At 37.8% G+C, this 19,028-nt stretch overlaps 1 protein-coding gene across 3 annotated transcripts in view; it reads left to right on the forward strand.

Moving 5' to 3' along the window:
* Nucleotides 1–19,028, forward strand: part of AFTPH (aftiphilin) — a 67,028-nt gene that overhangs the window by 31,427 nt on the left and 16,573 nt on the right. For 2 of the 3 annotated variants that reach the window (XM_010574761.1, XM_010574762.1), the window contains exons 7-10: nucleotides 3,763–3,823; nucleotides 5,457–5,540; nucleotides 9,503–9,626; nucleotides 15,757–15,892. In XM_010574761.1, the coding sequence (XP_010573063.1) occupies nucleotides 3,763–3,823; nucleotides 5,457–5,540; nucleotides 9,503–9,626; nucleotides 15,757–15,892 (405 nt within the window). Of the gene's footprint in view, nucleotides 1–3,762; nucleotides 3,824–5,456; nucleotides 5,541–9,502; nucleotides 9,627–15,756; nucleotides 15,893–19,028 lie in introns of those variants that run through there. The other variant, XM_010574763.1, reaches the window with a different exon arrangement.

Genomic DNA, 19,028 nt, shown 5'->3' on the forward strand with positions numbered 1-19,028 from the left:
ATGAAATAATCCCCTGATTACTGTTGCCTTTATCTAAGCATGGTGTCTCAAAGATTTCGCAGGTCTGAAGTAAAAGGCTCTGTCAAGGCACATCAGGTGTAAGAAAGAGTGGCTGCTCAAATAGGCAACCTTGATTGTGAAACCTGAGACAGGTACCCTTCTTTCCTTACAGCATCTGCTATAGCGGGCTTCTACACCATAGCCAAGTCTTCAGGCAATGCAATTAAAATATATTCCAGTGCTTGTTTAAAAAGGTTGCTGTCTGGACTTAATGTTGATTGCTTTCTCTTGGTTTGATATTGCTCTCTGGTTAATGTTGTTTTAAAGTTTATTTACCTGCTTCTCTTTGGCTTTCTTGAAAAAAGTTATCTAGCTATTTCTGCTCTTTCACTATTGCTTCAAAGCATCCTCTCCTCTCTATTTGGGACTACATTTCTTTGGTAGAGTCTAATGATAGCTTTGTCTCAGCATACAGGATAACTTTGGGATTTCTTACCTGCCTAGTTTTGCTTAAGTTTTATATAGGAATAGAAGTCCACAGTGACCCAGACCTTTCTAGAAGAAAATTACCAGCAGTTCTTTTCTGTGGGTGCCTATTACAGCACATCTGCATGCATGTAAACCACTGAATTATAGATCAGGTTATAACAGAAATATGTATCCTATACTTGCTGGCTATTAGGGACTGAACCTTAATTAAACCCCATGGGGCAACAGTCTTTAAAAACACTTTTAATTACATAAGGGACCATCAGGACTTCTAGCAATGACAGATGTAAACTACCGTATTATTGGCCACCAGCCAAAGGCTCCATCATGGAACTGCTCTCCAGTTATACATATGAGAAAGATCCAAGAATACATGTAGCTTTATCGACAGAGTAAGAGAGAAAGATTTGTGGGTAAGAGATACTACAGAGCTTGCTATTCTATCAGATGTGGCAGTCGCTTAAAGGTGATGTCTGAGAAGAATAATTTTCAGAACTGTTGTAATTTTGCCAATGAATATACACAATGAAATGTATGGATTACTTCCTTGTAAACATTTTCCTGAAATGTTTATGATGCTCATTTGTGGGATCTATCTAAATATTGATATATTTGTATTAGAAGCCCTTCTATTTTCTTCCCCCAGCTTTAAGACAGCATGATACTTCCTTTTTTTTTTCTTTGTTTAATTTTCCTTGGGTAACAGTTGGCACAGACACAAACATTTACATTTTACTCTTGGATTATAAAAGCTCTTACATAATACCATTCTAAAATTACTGTGTGAAAACATTTCTCACTTCTGTCAAAGTGAAATACGATGCAGTAGAACCAGCAAGTATATTAGTTTCCTCTTTCTCACTTCCTTAACATTCAGAGTATTATTCTGACAGCTGAGTATACTTTTTCATTTCTGTACTGTGTCCTCTAATTTAAGATGGAAGAAGAAGTGAGAGCAGTTTGCCCCAATTTTCAATATTCTTCTAGACTGGGTGCTTTTCCTTAAAGCATGTTATTAAAATAATGGTTGTAAATGCAGTAGTCTAGCAACCTCACAATCACCGAAAGACAAAACATTATATTCCCATTTGCAGGGCATGTTCCTGTTGTCTGAGATTTCAATGCTGTGTTCAGGTGTCCCAGTATAGTTAGTTTTCTAAGGGCCAAGGTCACTAGAAACAAAAAACTTTTCCTTTCTGTTTAATTGGCTTTTGCCTCTGTCCTCTCCTTTAACTTTGTTTGCTGTTGTACAGACCAGGGCTTGCCAGTGTCCTGTATAGATGGGATCTGCTTTACTTGCCACCCCCTTCTTTTGCAAGTGGTTGAAGTCAGCAGAAATGGCCTCATGCTGCAGAGCAGACTAGTATACTTAGTATACTCTTACTGATTTGGAGTCAGATTTTTTTTTTTTTTCCATTTTAGGAAGACTTCATCACATCCTTTCTCCTTTCCTTGGCAAATTTGAGAATCAAGTCATGATTAAAGGGAAAAGCTTAGCAAGCCATTGGTACCACCTTTTCAATGCAATTCTGTCACACTCATCAGTCCTGACTTGGTCTTTTGACACAAAATGTAGTGGGTGTTTTCCTTAGTAAGTGAAAGTTGGTAGGAAGCTACTTTGTTTCAATTTGAGTGCATTTTCCTCAGAGCAGAAAGCTATTAAATTGTTATACTCGCCTGTTTTTTTATTTTGTACAACACCCTTTTAATATACTTTAGATGTGACTAACTTTGAACAGGCTACTGATGATAGTGATCATTACTTCATCAGGTGTTAGCTCCACACTGCTAACACTGTTTCCATGCAAATAATTTCAATGCCAGTAATTTCATTACCAAAGCAAAGTAAAAAGCGTAGCATCAGCTCCGTAAGCTCTGTGGAGTGAGTACTGTTCTAGTTGTCTTCAGTACTGGAAATATTTCCAAGTCATTAAGTAGGAAAAATTTTTCTAGGCAAGGCATTTACTATAAGTAAATACAGAAGTCTCCAGCTCCCTTCATTTTTTTTTCTGTAAACATCTATCAACTAGCAAAAGCCTCTTAGAGTTAGCGTAATCGTACAAAGCTAGCTCAGGTTGCTGCCGTCTTGATTTGTGAATCTGCATATTTTTTCTGTGTTGGATAGTTGAAAGTTTTAAAAGTTTTAAAAAAAAAAACCAAAAAAACCCCAAAAAACCCAAAAAAACCCCAGTGCCTGACTTTCTACAAAAGCAGAGAGAAGGTATGTCTCAGCCACTGGAAGCTTGACAACTAGTGATGCATTTTGAATAACGCTGCAGAGAACTTCCATTGCTTTTCTTCCATAAGCATGATGGTTCTATTATAAGTCGAGGGCACATCCTTTCCCAGTACTTCTTGACAGTTGATCTCACTGAGGAGAGAGCAGAAAGTAATGCACAGAAGTAGAAAGATCAACTTATTTCAGACATTTCTGATACTGTCCCATCAGTTTGCATCCTGACAATACAGGAGGACAGCACTTGCAAGTTACACTGCACCTGAACACACTTTCCCTGTAAAGCATGGTCCCTGCTGCTTGCTTGATTTACCTGTGTGTGTGCTAAAAGACTTAACAAGAGGAAATGAAAAGGCAGGAATGAGCTCCCAGAAGGAGTCAACATTTCCATGCTCCTCTTGTTTAAGCATTGTTACCAATGCTTTGTTTATATATTGAATGAGTTAATTGTTAAAGGATAATAAGTCACAGAATTATTTTTTTAAAGGGGGTGGAGTGAGGAGGGTGTTGATAGTTTGTCCCTCACATGGTGGGATTGTCTCTCAAAAGCAAAACAAACCAAAAGAATCATGGGTTGTTTGATGGTAAATAACTGATTTTATATATAATCAGGACAAAGGATGGAGACAGACAGCTTTCACTGATAACCCTATTCAGAATTTTTCCTATAATTGTGTATACATAACTTTTTATGCAAAATGCCTCATCTTCCATGAAAGTAATAGTAGTTTAACTTTCAGCTATGCCTTAAGGTGTTTTATCCAATTGATATGTTTTATTTAATTTGCAAATGCTGTTTGAGTTAGAAGTTACCTAATCTGTACTGTTCAGAATTTAATGAGACTTCCTGTGGTAGAACAAATCTACTTGGAATCTTTAGTTCATATTATGAAAATACACGCCTCCCAAAAGTTGGGGCTTGCTCATTTAGTTTTCTTTTTAGTATTTAGACACTAAAGAATCTGTTGTTTGAACTGCTTTGCATTGTTGTAACCTGAACTGACTATAAAATCTGATTTCTGACTTTTCAACTCTAGGAATCTCTACCACCTGTCCAGTTTGACTGGAGTAGCAGTGGCCTTACTAACCCTTTAGATGGTACGTCTCTCCGTAGAGCCTCTAGCACCAGAGCTAGAGATAAGAAAGCTACAAAGTTCAGACAAACATCTATCTGCTGATTATTTTTTTAAATATATACACATACACATATATATAAATATATATAATATTTATTTCTTACTCCTAACTTTGGAAATTCAGGCTTTCTTTCTGATTATCTGTGCCCCTACGTGAAGTATTATGTAGTCTGAAAAACACTAAGTATTAGATTCCTGCCATATGCTAGTGACACAGTGGCAATATTAACACTTCATTATGTATAACTGCACATTACAATGAAACTGAACACATGAGCGTTTTAGATTGATGAGTTTTACTTCTGAAGAGTATTTTTCACCAATGAACTATCTCTTTAGACATCCTTTGAATGACAAACTTGTGTATAGTGGCTACTTCAAAGCACAATATTTTAACCACAAACTATTTGCAAAAGATACACTTCTTGAGCTGAAAGTTTTCAGATTTACAGATAATTTTATATTTCAAAAATGTGACTTCATCTGTTATCACTTTTGCTTACACTCAAGAGCTAATTGTAGCTAATATATTAAAGAGGTAGCTACGAACTTATTTGTATCTGTAAATGTATATAGTTATCACACAGAAGACCCTTCACCTATGTCTATTTTAATAGCAAAGTGAGTTGTGCCACCGCCTCCACTTTCAGAAATGTAAGTGCATGCAAAGGAAATAAAACAAGTTTTGGAAACTTGTTTGATTGACAGACTAGAAGCCTGTAAGGAAACTGATAGGTTTGAGAGGCCTGCTAACAGCAGTTAATTCATGACACCTAAGTTGTTCAAAAGCAGGCTAAAATAAACTGCATCTCTTACTGCACTGGTGTTGCCTCACACTGTTGTTTCAGAACATGTGGGATGTAAGAGTTTGGATAGCAATATCATGGTGCTGAAGGAAAGCCTGGATGGACCCTTTTGCTGTTGTCTGGTGTCTTATTACTTCAGTCAATCATCATGCTTTCTTTTTAACAAACAACTTCTTTAAAATGTATCTTGGTTTGATTTCTGGTTTAGTACTAAAGGGGAACAGTATAACTTACCAGTGAGGAACTGGATATAAGAGTGGCATTTGTTACCCTGTGTTCACACTGCTTTAAGATAATGATAATTAATAGCTTAAAGCTGCTAAATAAAACTTTAAAGATTTTTTTGGTTCTTTGCTATTTGGGGATCTGTTAAGTCTTCCTGATAAAAGAATGGCTTTCAATTTCAGTGAGGGGAGAAAAAGCCCACTATATTCTATCAATTGACCTATATATTGTTTCCCTTTAACTGATCACATCTTTCTCTCTGGGTCGTGCTGGTTCTCTTTCATTTTTTAGATTGAAATAAATATTTCTATTTTAAAGTTACTAGTGTTGATTTTCTTGCTGCATTGTACATGAGGAAATGTGCACTCAATTAAGTTGTTAACATTTTAGAAGGTACAAACTAATACTGTAAGCATTGTTTTCATGTCAATTTTTAAATTGCGTACTGAGTACTAATTATAACTTGCATGTTCAAGTGTGTGTCTTACCCCTTTTTACACATAAACCCCTCCCTTGGCTTACCTTCTATATGGCTGCCTACCAACACGGTCACTGAATTTCAAGCTAGTGGAGGTTCCACTCTTCTGAACCTTGATTTCTTTGGGCCCGTGGATGACAGTAGCTCTAGCAGCACCACCACAATCCCAGGTCAGCAGAGTGTTAAAACCACAACTGTAGTATTATAACGACTTACTAAAAGCATGAGCACATCACTCGACTTTCCTATAAACAAGGAGAAATTTTACATTGCATTTCTCTAAAATGTCTTTCTACTGCATTTTTCCTTTTAATCTGTGTTCTGTTTTCTGATGTTTTGTATCAAGTGCGAAGTATTTAAAAGGTACTGTCAGCTCTGTATTTGTCACACGCTGAAGGAATGAATGGCTCTTACGCTCTTGCAAATAAGATGTTAAAACACTTGTTTCAAATGAGAAATTTGCAAAGTTAACTTTTCTAAACACTTAAGAAAAATTGAAAATGCTGTAGATGTGATGATTCCCAAAAAGTGAGGTGTGTCTTCTGAGTGAGTGCCTCCAAATTATAGGATTGTGATGTTATTTGAAAGTTATATGTGAATATAAAGTTATGGGACTTAACAATCACATCCCTGCTGGGATTTGTGGCTACCAGCAGTTTGTAAATTTTTTCTTTGTGTGAGCTACTAGTATTAATGATAAAGTGAAAAAAGTGTTTTAACAACATTCATAATAGAAAAAAAGGATAGTTGCATGTTTGTGGGACATAAGAAGTTCATGAACATTAATTATAAAACCAAAGCACTTTATCTGCAACTTACTCCCTTAAAAAGGAGATGAAAACACCACTCTCTCTACTGAAAAATATGTGAAAGCAGTTGAATTCATTTATCACATGGTTTTGACATGCTCTGAGTATTTTGCGCAAACTTGTGAAAACCTACACTTTGAATAAATTTCTGCAGGAATTTAAGGGAACATTTTGGGGATTTATCCCAGTGCATAGGTTAAGTAGATAAGGCAAATACTCTTTCAGTACAATGCCTGAAGCCATGATAATCACTTTCTTCATAGGAAGGAATTTTTTCCTCTTAGTGATTATAATTCAAAAAAAATCAATTTTTAAGAGGTTTGGGGTTTCCCCACATTTTAAATAAGTGCTTGTAATTATTATTGTGGTTTTGTTTTCAAAAACCTGCTTTTTTAGTTTTGAAATCTGATCATTGAAGGCAATTTTGTGGCATCACATTTCAAATGTCTTTTTATTCCACCCTTGAGAGATGTCATTATCAGATGAAAGATGGCAGGTTTGTCGTGGACGTGATAGGTAGCGAATTCAAGATGCTTGAGTCTTACAGATTCTTTTGTAAATGTGTGTAAGTCTATAGACATAAGTCAACAGTACCCAGTACGTGTACTGCTCGTGCAGTTGGGTACCTTCTTGTGTCCTGATGGTGTGCACACTTGAAGTGATTACTGGAGGGATACTCTGTTAGCCTCTTATTGCATTATTTTTTTTTATGTTGCTGTTGTTGTTTCATCAAGTTACAGGTATTATCATCTTCCCTGGTACACACTATAGTGCCTATTTTGTTTTTTTTGTTTTGTTTTGGCTCTTGTTTCCTCCTCACTTGTTTCTGGGAAAGTCATTTGTTTCTTGGCTTGCAGCTCGTGTGTTTGTGTGTGTGTTTAGGAGCTTTGTGTGGGGTTTGGTTGGCTAACTTTCCTTCAATATCTCATTAAGGTTTTGCAGTGCTTTCCTTTAACATTCTCTAATCATTTGAATAAAATGGAAAATATGCAACTCTAAAATAATAAAATAATTGAAAGACAAATTATTAGATCTTTCGGCTTAAAGGAGATACTTTTATCAGTAGAAGTTTGTTCTTTCTCTGAAGACCTTAGTTTTGCTCACTATAGATCTATACTATATTCTTCTCAGTCTTTCATCAGTAGCCAATATAACTTTTTAATACAAATTTGCGTTCTACATTGTGAACAGGGAGTTACTCATTTCTAGTATGTTCCCACAGATTTAGTGTATTGTTTTAGTTTTCATGTTAATAGTTTAACATAAGTGTAGCTGAGCAAGAGGTGCCAAAAGAACAGTAAATTGAGCAGTGACATCACACTACAATGAAAATTAATTCAGGACCATAAATGTGAATATCTAAATGATGTAACTTAAAAGGTTGCATTTAACGTTTCTTGCAGAGTTGCATGTCAAAGGACTCCTTATTTCAATTAGTTTTACAATTTGTACCTTAATGGGATTTCGCAGGCTTCTGCAAGTCAAAGTGTATTTCTTCAAGTCTTCTCCCTGATTAAAAGTGGATATTCTATGGAATAGTTGGGCTTTTTCCTATTTCCAAGTTCTGTAAACATCTGACAATACTTAAAGTCTTGGTATACTGGTCTCAGGACAGTACATATTTTAGTGTTTTGCATGAAACTGGATGAAATTAACTTTGAAAATCCAGACTTTAAAAAAATGTATGTTGAAGGACAGCTGATTGATTTTTTTAATCAACTCATTAAATGGAGCAAATTTTCCCCCTGCCCCCCCCCCACCCCCCCCCGCAGCTTAACCAGATGATTCTCTTAATTTTACTTTTTGATCAGCTTAGTTTCCTAACAATGAAAGAGTACTTGTGCGCAAAAGATGAGTGGCCAAGACACTGCTTGGGGAGAGTTCATGCAAAGCAGGCATGAGGTTTATTAACATCATCTGTTTGTGCACATAGTACTGCAATTACTGGGTGGAAAAGACAGGACAATAGGCACAGGCATTTTTTTATTTAGTAATCTTTCAGTATTTCAGGAGTACTTCTAATAGTGTCTTGATCCAGGCAAGTAAACAGGGTAAAATAATCAGCACATCAGTTCATAAACGCTGTTTTTGTATTAGGTATAGCTACATGGGGCCATCGTGCCCAAGTATTTCCAGTGTTTGTTCTGCAGTAGTAAGAAATGCTTCTGTGTTGTCCAAACCAGCTAGCACTTAGTGTTACACTTGTTTAGAACGCAGGTGTCTATAAAACACGATGCTTCTGTTTTTGAATTCTACGCTGTTTTTGAAAAATATTTGTAATTGTGGGTGGTACATATGCACTTCGTTTAAACCCATGAAGCATAAAATAGCTGAAACTGTAACTAGAGGAATATCACCAATTTAAAATGCTTCTGAGCAACAAAATGTGTTGTAACAGTCTTTCCTCTTGATTTATTTTCATAATCCTAATTCCTAGAGACTTTTTTAACGGAAATGTACTTAATATCTGGAAATTCTAGAGCTACTTCCTACTGAGATGTGCTGCTTGATACTAAACATGTAGAATTTCACCGATACGTATGTTATTTTTTTGGATGCAGGTTTCCATTGTTTGCATTGTTTTCAGGATTACCTTTGCTGATAAAATTTGAAATCCATTCACAACGTATGTGATGTCAAAATTCAGCATCTGACTTAAGATATCCGAAACTAGGAAATCAAGGCTGAAACATCTAGATACTTGATGCTTTGTGAATACCTGAAAAGGGAGCATAACCTAAAAGTTTTGGTAGTGTTACACATATTAGTATGTAACTTTTTTAATGCCATTCCACTTGTATGTATCATGAAAGCTGCTTTTCCTCACTTAAAAAATTTTTAACACAACCTCTTGTGAAAAACAAGATACTAAATGTACTCTAATGCATACGTGTTGTGTGTAATCTCTCATTAAAGAGTTGGTCCCTGTTAACATGCAGCATTCTTTTAATACAAACAGTTGAGTTGAAGTAACTGAAACACACTCCATTTTAACACAGCTGACATCTTTACAGGTGTTTCACTCTAAAAGGTAAATCAAATTTGTTTTGTTTACTCTTAGACTGAGACCTTGTATGCCAGACTTGATCCTAATGTGTGTGTGTTTTATAGTTGTAGTACAACTATAAAAGCTGTTGAAAAAGAGTGGGGAGAGAGGATGGTGTTTCAGAAATGCAGACATGTTCTGTCGTGTTCTTTTCAAGTATCTTGAAATTATAAATGATTCAGATGTTTACAGAAAACAGTCTCTAGCAAGTTGGTGTGTGGCTTATTATGGCTATACTTGCCTCCAACCATCACTGATTATCATTTTATACTGTAAGGTGTGGATCCTGAGTTGTATGAATTGACAACCTCAAAACTGGAAACTTCCAATGCAAGCAACAGAGTGACTGATGCATTTGCAAGACTCATGTCCACAGTGGAGAAGGCAAGCACGTCCACAAGGTAAATACTCTTTGTTATGCTTTTTTCTTCTATTTCTAAGGGTGGCATGAAATTTGAGGAGTGAATGTGTGTGCTATTTTAGATCAGAAGTTCTTGAATGATCGAAAGTCTTAAATTTAATAATCAAATTTAAATATGAAATTCATAGTACTGTAGTTTGTATTTCAAATTATCATTGAACTCTAAAATAAGATGGGAAACAGTACATGAGCTGAAAGAAAAAGGTCACCAGGACATAAGTTGAAAAGCTAGTGCCAAACACTGAACTGGAGGAAGCAACTTTCTGAAGAACAGAGCTTGATTCCTAAGATTGGAAGGGTAAACTGAACCACACAGTTCAGTGACCTAGGACTTTGACAGAAGATTCTCCTCGGTCCTCCATGTAACTTATAGGTGCGGAATGTTCCACAAGTAAAATTATTAAACTGACTAATAATTATGACAATATTTGTCCCTTCCCATATATTTCTAGCACCTGTCAAAACTTCAGTGACCAAACATCAGATTCATTTTGCTGTTGCAAGTTAAGGAACGAGCATGTAGTTGGTTTAGGATGTCCTTTCTGCTTCATGGATCTCATGTGAAGTAGTTCTGTACTTTTTTTACAGGTAGAACCTGTATAAAGGCTTTAGGTGTCAAATGTCTTCCTTGAAGTCTGGCCTGTTGAATGAGTACAGAATAGGGTCTCCATTTATAAGCTTGTATTCTCTGGGTTTATTTTTTGAATCTGTATCTAAGCAGTAGGATCATGGACTGTCTTAACGTGTAATTAGTGTCTGTGCCCATTAAAAGAATTGCTGAGTGATTCTCCCCAAGTAAAATGTTTCTATTGTTTAGGAAGTGCACGCCTCAACACGCAACAAATATTAGCAACTAATAGATAGCAACATATCCTCACTCATAAGTGAGCTTTAGGGTTTATTCAGCACTCTAAAACTAGATGCATTTCCATGCAACATAGCACTTAAAAAGGAGCCGCGGTTGAAGAGTTGTGGCAAATGTAGTGATTTGTAATGGTGGGAGACAGTTGGCTTTCTTAAAATGACTAAAACTATAATTTTCAAGAGCTCTTTTAAAACATGTTCTTTCATTGAGAAAACTATCTTACTAGTTTTCCCGCAGTGAAAATGTTCAAAGTGAACACTGAATAAAAAAGATCAACAAGCCGTGAAATTTCAAGGGAGAACCGGTAGAGGGAACTCCACACTTCAATGCTGATTTTTGTGTCTCAGCTTTTGGATTGCCTATTTTTCTACCCATGGAGTGCATATACTCCTTCTGAAGATACACTAGTGTGAAAGTTTGACTCTCACTAATTAGAAAACATAGTTGCAGTTGAAATATTTTTGCAATCTATTCTAAGTCTAATTTAAAAGTAACCACAAATTCACAGCAGGACATACAAACTCCAAATGTATTTTATTAATTATTGTATCTCCACTCATAGATTCATAACTGCTTGTTTGCTGTAAGATGTCTTAGCTTACTTTTTCTTTACTAAGAACGGGGAAGTCTACTTCGCTTAAGTTAATGTTGACCTTCATTTTTCTGTATTGTTTTGTTTTGATATGAGGGGTTTGGGTTTTTTTCCAATGCTTCCACAATGCACTTGAAAGCTCATATTTGCACTGTTAAAGCTCTTTATCCAGATATCAAAGTTCTTCCCCTGTTCTGGAGAGCATTGCTTATGAGTAGGAAGAGGTTCTAGATCTGTGCTGTAGCAATATATCAGGCTGTAGAGAGAGGCTGGGCATGTTACACTTGGTGGTTAAGTTCAGACACACACAAGGATTTGCTGTTTTAAAGCAGCTGTTTTCAGTGTTCAATACATTTTATATGTTTCTGTCAACTCTGAATTTTAAAGATTTCAAGTGTTTTATGATTTCATAGTCTGCAAAAGAAAAGCAGTCTGGTTTTCTGTTTTCCAAGCTAGAAACCTTCAGAGAAATAAGAATGTCTTATCTCAGCAGTATGCCAATATGTTGCAGTATGTTAGCTTTTTTGTAGTTAAAATTGTTTTCCTTTTGAAAATTTTTTTATTCTTTTTTTAATGAACTGGAAACTTTAAAAGAGGAGTGGCTGGGTACAGCCAGCTCAACAAAGATGACGTTCATGCACCAGCCTGCAAATATGGACTATTAGCCATTCATGATAACTGATCAGGGGAAGATGTGGCCAGTGGCTTAACATCACTTTGATGGCAACATCAGTTGTGCTGAGGCTATCCTGTGTCTGTAACTTGTCTGAACTCAGGATCTTTAGGGTGAAGTTTAGAGTGAAAATACCATTGTTCAGCTGTAGGAAGCCGTGTGAAGAGTCATCTTTGTCTGAAATAACCCCATCTTGTGCTTGCAAACCCATCTCTTGAAGCTGGAAAGTCAGTTTCTCAGAAGGAAACTGTTAGGAGAGGAGGGGAAACTCCCCCCCCAGCTTGAGCCTGAAACCTTGATGGCAGCAGTAAGTGAAGGACAGGGATCCAGTACAGCATTCCGCAGCAACTCTGCAGCCTTGCCCAGTTCCGTAGAATTGGCAGAGAGCAAAAGTTTATCTGCTGTCTTTTTGAAGGAAAGCAGGGCACTGATACCTTTCCAAGAAATGCCCAAACCCCTCATTTAAACTGGAAATATTCCTTCGGGGTGGTGTTGGATGGAGCACTCTTGATTAGAGTGATTTTTAAAGTGCATTTTTCTAATCAACTCACTGTTACTATTAGAGCCTGGCCTTGCTGATGCTATCTACAAAATCGTTTGCAAACATGAAAGATGACTGAAGTCCTGAAAGACTTGAATGCTGCAGGAAGGGGTTGGAATGCAAAACAGAACAGTGAGGTGTGAGTGACACATCGACAAAGCATTCACTATTTCTTGCTAAACTTTCTTCCAACAACTTTCCTGCCCATCAGTTTGGCTAATTTCTTGCAGCTTAGTGTTAATGTGCCTTTGAAAAGGAAACCTTCATGCCAACAGGTAGAGGGACTGGAACAATTGCTTGGGTAAGGGCATCCCTTCTGTCCTCTGTCTTGGGAAGAAATGTAAACTAGTGTAAGAGAAGAGATGGATGGGGGCAAAGTGTTCTGTAGAGGGTAGTTTTAAAACCTGAATGAGGCAGAGACCTTTTTTTGAGCCAGAGCTGGGTCCTTTCATGGTTTAGTAATCAAAAGTCCTGGTTCCAAAGCAGACAGTAGTACATCTGCCGCTGACAATCTGCTCACTTGGCTGTCCATTCTGTAAGCCGTGGTATCTTGAAATTAAGAGTGCATGAGCAGAAGCTCTGCAATGCCCCTGCTCAGACCTGGGTTTGGCAAAAGAAGCTCTTGACAATGGGAACATCTTCAGCAAAGTGGTGACTGAAATTAATGCACCTGATGTGGTTATTTCTCTTGCCTCTATCAAAAGACACTGCAGTTATTAGGCAGTTAGGTAAGTTTTAAGGGTAAAAACAGTCTGCAGTGATGATGCTACTTTGTCTTTTAAATTTAGAGAGTTAGTGAGTAATTCTTTAGGGTTTCCCTGGTGATATTTGCTACCGAAGGTGTTGACTGTTACCCAGAAAGGTACTTGCAGTGTCAAGTTTTACTGTCTTCCAGAGGAACCTGCCCCTCTCCATTGAGGAATGGAGACTTAAGGCCATCTCATCCCTCTCTGCACTGAGATGATTTAAGAAAAAGTTTTGAGCCTCATTACCAAGTGATGGTATCTATAGCTATAATTTCGTCATAGTTAGAATCATAGAATGGTTTGGGTTGGAAGGGACCTTAAAAATCATCTAGTTCCACCCCCCCTGCCATGGGCAGGGACACCTTCCACTAGACCAGGTTGCTCATTCTGCCATCCAACCTGGCCTTGAACACTTCCAGGGACAGGACATCCACAACCTCTCTGGGCAACCTGTTCCAGTGTCTCACCACCCTCACAGTAAAGAACTTCTTCCTTACGTGTATAGAAAGTTAAGTAACGTTTGCTGTGTTAGTGTGTTAGCTTGTCCTTTACAGATACTCTTTACAGAGCACATTAAGTAAATAAATTATTGTAAAGGGTCTCCAGCCAGGAGGGGAGCATTCAGTAATCAGGTGAGATTCACATCGGACTGTGCTCACTGGTGTGCATGTTCTGCAGTGATGTTGCAGAGACCAGCTATTACAGCAAGAGCGATAGCATTGTCCTGTGATAAAGGTCCTGCATATGACCACCAAATAAACTGCAGTGCTGCCTCTGGGACCCAGCAGTGCTGTTTCTTAGCATGCCACAGTTGAGCAGAGGAGGAAGAGGCCTATAAATAGCAAGGAGTATGTGAGCTTCATCTCGGTGCCTGATTAACAATTACAGGAACTCCTTTTAATGCAGATCTCTGAGTCAGCCCTCTTCCTTTGGCTTCCTCTGTCAAACACTCCTTTGTTAGCTTTAAGTCCTTGATCACCAGGAGTTTGTACCTTTAAGAGGCTTGTGGTAAGTGATTACTAATAGTGGCACCAGATACTGATAACACAGTGGCGGGCGAGAACCACATTTCAACAGCTCAGAGATAGTCCTTCGAGTGCAAACAGAGCTGACTGTGAAGTTGTTAGAGAAGGAGGCACATATTGGCTCTCTGCTTCTTCCTTCAGTAAATCCAGCACACAGCTTTGTTTGTCCTCCAGAATTTGGTAATCTGCCTAGTCAGTGGCTCATGAAATTCCACTGCAGCAGAGAAAAGAAAATATTGCTATTCTAGTGAAGGAAAGTCAGATTTAGTATCTAGGCTGCCTCATCTAGAGATCTTTCATCAAGTGGAGATTTCAAGTAGCAAACAAAAGTGATAGTTCAGTGTCAACACAATGATCAGTGATGTCAAGGATGAGTTTGACTCCAGCTTTTTTTTTTCTTCTCCTCCTAGCTAAGAAAGTCTGAGACTGCTGCTGAAGCAAATACGTAGCCCCTTGCTTTCCCCTGATCTCTGATCAGCTCAGGAAACAATCCTGATGGATGCTGACAAAAGAAAATATAAGTACATGCTGCTTTGTGATCAGAGTGGGCATTGCCCTCTCACAGGCTTGGTTTAAAGTTTATAGTTAAGACAAGATACAGGAAGGAAATTTCTGAAGTGTTCTAGGGAATGGCAGTTTATTGGGTTCAAGCCTTTTGACTCAGCTTTTTGCCCCAAAGATGAGGGAGCTTATTTAGCTAGAATTTCTAATGTCATTACAGGGTGTAGCAGGTGCCTTTTTGGGACTGGAATAATGTTTGATGGAAAACTGGGTATTTCTAGTAATAGGCAGCATTCTTCAAAGATAAGCCAGATGTCTGTAAAGTATGGATGTTTGGGCAGGGGAGGGAGGTATTCTGTAGCAGTCTGAGCCAGGCTTCATTTTACTTAGGAGATCGGAGTTTTTTGCATAATAGTGAGAACCAAGCAACATGGGATTCAGACCTCTTTATTCATTTGTGCTCAGTAATTCTTGTGAATAATGCAACAGGCAAAGTAAACACCAATGATTCCCAAACTGCTGTATGTATCATTATGGCTATACATACTACTGCACTTCAAAGCAAGTAGCTACAAGTTGTGAGCCACCTTTTGCTGCTGATGAGCCCTGGGGGGAAAAAAAGGGTTTGTGGATCATGATGTAGAGCAGTATGATGTATAATCTGAGAACGGTCGTGTTGGAAATGCAGCATAAGTACCTCTTTATTTTAAAAGTAAAGTATTAAGAAGTAAGTTAGGAACTTCTTAATGTCCTTTCAAGGTTTTTCCACTTTATTTTGAAAGATTGTACTGTATTTAGGTAGTTTAGAACTAATGCTCCTATTGTCTTAACCGTAGAATATGGGCATGGTTGTCTCTTCAAGTGAGTCTCTTCACACAGGAACCTGCAAAAAAAAGAAAAATATATAAAATTAGCATCTGAATAGGAAATCTTTTTTTTTTTTCCTTATTGCAACAATATACAGGAACATTTTGCTGACTTTCTATGTTAACATTTTGTTGGTAGGCAGGTAGGTATTATAACATTAGACTACCTTCAAGTAGCTTACAGAAGTGCCTGTCAATGGGAGACAAACTGACAGAACAATTGCTTCAATCAGTGATTCTTTCAGTGATCCAAGCGATATCAGGTAGTGGATTAATGCACTTTGTTCTTTCCTTCCAACAGGAAGCCTAAAAAGGAAGAACATCTCAGTGAAGAGGCTGCCAAGGTGATTTCTAGCCTTCCTGACTTAACTTTCATGCATGCCAAGGTGTTGATGTTCCCAGCTACATTAACACCTTCAACAAGCTGCCAAGAAAAGGTAGACTAAAGTGATGTGAATTGGACATTTTCTATTGATTTTTTTTTTTCCTTCCCTCTGTGGGTCGTAAAAAGCAATCTTGCTTTAATTAAAAAAAAAATCAAGTTCAGATGATTTGTTGGTAAGCAGCACTAGAAAGGTATACATAGTAATGTATATTTATTTACATACTGGAGTCCTAAATTTATATTAGAGAAAAATGTAAATAATTGGGGGTAAATCTTTTTGAAGATCTATTCTTTTTGTTGTGCTGGGGTGTATACATTTATGTCTTTGTGAAATACACTGGTGGTGTCCTTCTTACAAAACTTTAAAAAGTTTAAAAAAAAAAAAATCTTAGAAACACATAATGAAAACTTCAATCTTCACAATCTGTGAAGTCCCCCTTAAAGGTTTTCAGATTGCATTGAGCATCTTTTTTGTTCCTGCATATATTAAAATACTTATTGCTGGGAAAAAGACCAAAAGGTTACATTGTCCCTTTATGGATTTTCAGTTACTGTTGTTTCTTTAAAACCCAATAATTTCTTTTGTGTTTTAACAAGCTTAAGATGTGTTTTTCCTTTTCTTCTCTTCCATCCCCTCCCCCTGTTTGATTGGTTGGCTGATGAATTTTTATGTTCTTCAACTTCAGTAGTACGGCTCTGTCACTATATAGCCTTTTGAAAGGTATGCTGTCTGTAACTTCTTGTTCCAGTTATGGATCACTGTCTAAACACTTGATTTTTTGGGTCATTAGAAAGTTGTCTGCTTTTAATCAGTTTGATTTGGAAAGAAGGACCAAAACTATATGAATGTCTTACAATGAAATTTACCTGTTAAAAATTTTTATGTTCTGTTGTACCACTATTCCTGTTTGATTTTGCACAGTGTAAAATGACATAATCATAGATTGCTATGGTTTTAGGCTGTATATACAGTAAAAAACTATGGGTTGTAAATGTTCGGGGAAATTCCTATGGAAAAAAGAGAGCTATGTAGAAGAACCTCTAAAAAGGTCAATGTGCATGCCCAAGGTCTTTTGAGATTTAAGTGTGTAAATTTCCTTTTAGCTTACACAAAATAAAATAATTTAAAAGATACATATGTATATAGTCTGCTGTCTTTTTACACAGAATGTATACATTATTCACATTTCTGTTGATGGTAAAATCGATGCACTGCATTAACAGTAGAACCTTCTAATTTGTGTTGCGCAGTCCCACAAAACTTACCTGTCAGGGTCCTGCAGAAGGAGAAGCAGACTTGACTTTAATTGTCCTGTCTCTTTTGAACATGTTGTGAGGTAGTCTTTTATTTCTGTCTCCAACTTGCCTTCTGGCTTGTAGGGCGATGTGGCTCAAGATGTGTCAGTATTTTGGGTTAGAGACTCCTTCAAAGTAATTGGCAATATTCAGCTGTAAGAAACACAAATTACAGTGAAGTGAGAAAGGACAACTGGTTTTGCTTATTTCTTAGCTGGAAATAAAAATGTAAATGTAGCATTCACTTAAGTTTCCTAACATGTTAGCTTGCACTGTAGCTCTTTCAGCAACATCTCTTCAGAGGATATCAGTGGACTGTCTGCAGGTAAGGCATGCTCTGGGTGCTGATATTTCTTGAGGGTGCTTTGCATGGGCATAGACTCCTCTATGTCTAACCTTTACTATGTGCACAGCTCTTTAAGTGCTCAGTAGTCACTGCCCGTTCATCACTTAACATCTAGTCCTGAGAGATCTCCAATGCATCTTCTAACCTTTTCTTTGAATTCTTTATCGTCTGACAGTGCTTGGGTCAGAAAAGTTAAAGTTTGAGTTTGATGTCATTAGCTGGTAAGTTGAAATGTCCTTGCAAAAGGAAGCTTTTTCCTTTTTTAAATCTCCTCGAGGGATGAGTGCTGGAGTTCCATCTTCGTGAATGCAGGAGTTTCAGTGAGTGCTGGCTACTCAGAATTGAGAGAGCAGCTCCTACGGTTGTGATAAAGTTAATTTGTAAAGGCTAAACTGGCTCCTTTGCCCTCTAATTAGTACTGCAGCATACAATGCTGTGGTATCAAACTGCACCCTGTTGTAGTTGAAAAGGTTTATGCAAAAGCCATCTGCTTTACCATGTAGCCCCAAAACCACTTCTGTTTGCTGCTTCTGCAGATTTTCATTACAGTACTGACTTCATGCCTGTTACATGTCAAAATTAGCTTTGCTAATCTCACAGGTTTAGCATAGTATTCTTTAGTGCATGCTTATTATATCATTCAGTTCTGGTGTTGGGCTGCTGTAGGTTAAAATCAGTCCTTTTGTTTTCATAACTGTGGTGTGTCCCTTGGAGCCAGAGTAGTGGTATAGCTGCAGCAGAGAGCTATAGCTATTGTTTCACGGAGAATATGTTTAGGAGCTGACTCATGATCCTTGTCTGGCAGCAAGTGGACTGAAGTATTAAGGAGAGGTGGGGGTGGAAGTGCCAGCTGCAAGTTGATCTTTAGTCTCCTCACAATTGCCTCTAGAGGCAGCTGCCCATTTGTCTTCCAGTCTCCAAGTGCAGTTCTGGTGGCCTGCCATAGATGGGGGAGGGGGAAGAAATGGCAGGGGGGAAAGGAGATTTCTATTGACTGATGTACCAATCTGAAACTTTGTGAAAACTGGTACTACCTAGAGTGCGCTTATGGGGTTTTTGTGTTCTTCCTGCCTCCCACCCCACCCCCCCAAGAAAAGAAAGAAAAAGTTGCATCCCACAGACCTTTACACTGCTGAAAGACATAAATCTTCCATCTAAATTCAGTCTTTTGATTGAGGTGGATGCTGCTTGCCTTAAAACGTAGCATTGCTTTTTGTCTCCTAGCTTAAGCCCCCTTCTTTCTTGTCAATTGTGGGATGGACAGACAGGCTCCTCTACCTCTCTCCTCCTGTCTTGTACAGGCAGCTTTGTTCTTACACAGAAAGTTTTGTTTAGGAGATCCAGCTGCATCAGGGTTGTCCTTCCATGCTGTTCCCATTGGCACGGCATGCCTTATCTAGTTTAATCTTGCTGGTAGGTTTATGGGCAGGATGGTAGTTGATACTTTCTGCACATACATGTTGCTGTGCATTGTCATCAGACGTGTCAATGTGTGTCACATTCACTCGAGAACGAGTGTCACTTAATAGCGAGGCGCTTCTATGCC

Source organism: Haliaeetus leucocephalus, unplaced genomic scaffold, assembly GCF_000737465.1.
Source record: "Haliaeetus leucocephalus isolate CR32 unplaced genomic scaffold, Haliaeetus_leucocephalus-4.0 Scaffold450, whole genome shotgun sequence".
NCBI lineage: Eukaryota > Metazoa > Chordata > Aves > Accipitriformes > Accipitridae > Haliaeetus > Haliaeetus leucocephalus.